The sequence below is a fragment of the Rhagoletis zephyria genome, unplaced genomic scaffold (assembly GCF_001687245.7).
Source record: "Rhagoletis zephyria isolate East Lansing unplaced genomic scaffold, Rhagoletis_zephyria_1.1 Rzeph_scaffold_50982, whole genome shotgun sequence".
NCBI classification, from domain to species: Eukaryota; Metazoa; Arthropoda; class Insecta; order Diptera; family Tephritidae; genus Rhagoletis; species Rhagoletis zephyria.
Window position 1 is genome coordinate 144 of NW_016208035.1, and position 1886 is coordinate 2029.

Sequence of the window (1886 nt, forward strand, 5' to 3'; positions counted from 1 at the left end):
AAATGCATTCAATTAGCATTCAATTAAGCACTAATCTAGCTGCTAAGAATTGAAATTTTGTATGGTAAATCGAGCTCAATCAGCGCCTTAATCGAAAAATCTTGGCTGGCTAATTGCTCGATTAGCGGTCTATCTAAAAATACTTTAAGCTAAAAGTGAGAATGGTCACGTTCATAAGACGTAGCTGTTTAGCTCATCTGCTACAAAACTGTTGGCTACTGTTGAACCCAACAATTACGTCTTAGAAACGGCTTGATGAATATGCTGCGAAATGAACAGCTGATAAATCTAAACAAATGAAATTGCAACAAATAGAGATAATTGCGCCGATACTATTTAGAATTCAACGCTGAGCGGCCGCCGTGTTGAAAAAATCGTTCAATGTTACAATGAATTAAAGAGTGTAAAATNATACTTTATCATGTCAGTAATATAAAATATAATAAATTTATTTGCAACTGTCACCTAACAAAGCGGCGTTAAATTTAATACAAGCGTCGTAAGTCTTTTCTATCAGCTGTTTAGGCTAAGCCCAACACGTTGAGTTCAGGTAGCGTAAAAANTCGTAAGTCTTTTCTATCAGCTGTTTAGGCTAAGCCCAATACGTTGAGTTCAGGTAGCGTAAAAATTTCCCGCAGGAAAAAATGGCGGAAAGTTGCCAACTGTTGGGCTGAGCGTAACTACTCAACTGTGCGTTTCTAAGACAAAGAGCCAACGGTTACCCAACAGCTACTACTTATGAACGCGCCCATTGTTCTAGTGTGCCTAATTCACGTTTACGCTCTTTGAGCGTGTCGTTCTCTGTCATACTCAATCGTTGCTGAGTTATAATCGTTTACTTTCTCTTCTTCAATATTTTCCAGGCGCTACTGACTGAAGTTGATGCTCTGTTATACGTGGATACAGATGTTATATTTTTATCTCCCATATCAGACATTTGGCAATATTTTGAACGATTTAATGCTTCCCAATTCGCTGCTCTGACCTCGGAGCATGAAGATGAAAACATTGGTTGGTACAATCGTTTCGCGCGCCATCCTTTCTATGGCCGGATGGGAGTAAATTCAGGTGTTATGCTTATGAATCTCACTCGAATGCGAACGCACAAATGGGTTTCACATATTATACCCATATATAATGAGTATAAATTACGTATCACTTGGGGTGACCAGGACATAATTAATGTGTTTTTTTATTATAATTCAGGTAAAACAATTGTACGTATGTATATGTATGCTTTTAAATAAACTTTAAAACTTAATCTCTTATAGACGCCCTCTTTCTGTTGCCTTGTGAATATAATTATCGACCAGATCACTGTATGTATATAAGTGTGTGTAATGTATCGGCTGAAGGAATTAAGTTATTACACGGTAACAGAGGCAACTTTCACTCTAATAAACAACCTCTTTTTAGAGCGATTTATGAAGCAATAGAAACTTATAAGATTGGCACAAACCCTTACTTGGATTTTGTATTACCACTAAATGCATCATTGAACGAAAATGTAGTAAAAGAAACGAACTGCGGATTGCTAACTGAAGAAACGATGCGTCTTGCAAAACACATGTTTGCAAGATATCAAAAGAAAATGCATGATTGAAAGTAAATTTTATATAATAATATTTCAATTATATTTGTTAAAAAACCTTGTTCAGTAATAAAGTCTTTAACTTTTGTTTTGACTACGATAATTTTCCAGGCGCTTCAGCAAATAAACGTTACGTTTTTTAAAAAATACACTATTGTGCGAAGCATATGCATTATTCACTCAATGGAATTTGTAACAAATTTCCTAATGTTATTTTAAAAAAATTTTAATTGCCTTTCGGTTTCACAGTCTAGCGGAGCGAAGGGTTTTACGTACCACATAAGGAAAAAATTCT

The 1886-nt window shown here is 35.5% G+C and overlaps 1 protein-coding gene across 1 annotated transcript; it reads left to right on the forward strand.

The window, feature by feature from the left end:
* Positions 1 to 825: 825 nt before the first annotated feature.
* LOC108355850 (glucoside xylosyltransferase 2-like) lies at positions 826 to 1678 on the forward strand (the record flags this gene model as incomplete). Its single annotated transcript, XM_017606984.1, has 2 exons — positions 826 to 1206; positions 1272 to 1678. Coding segments are annotated over 2 exons (713 nt in total), but the record flags the coding sequence as incomplete, so codon positions are not given.
* Between the last annotated feature and the right edge of the window lie 208 nt (positions 1679 to 1886).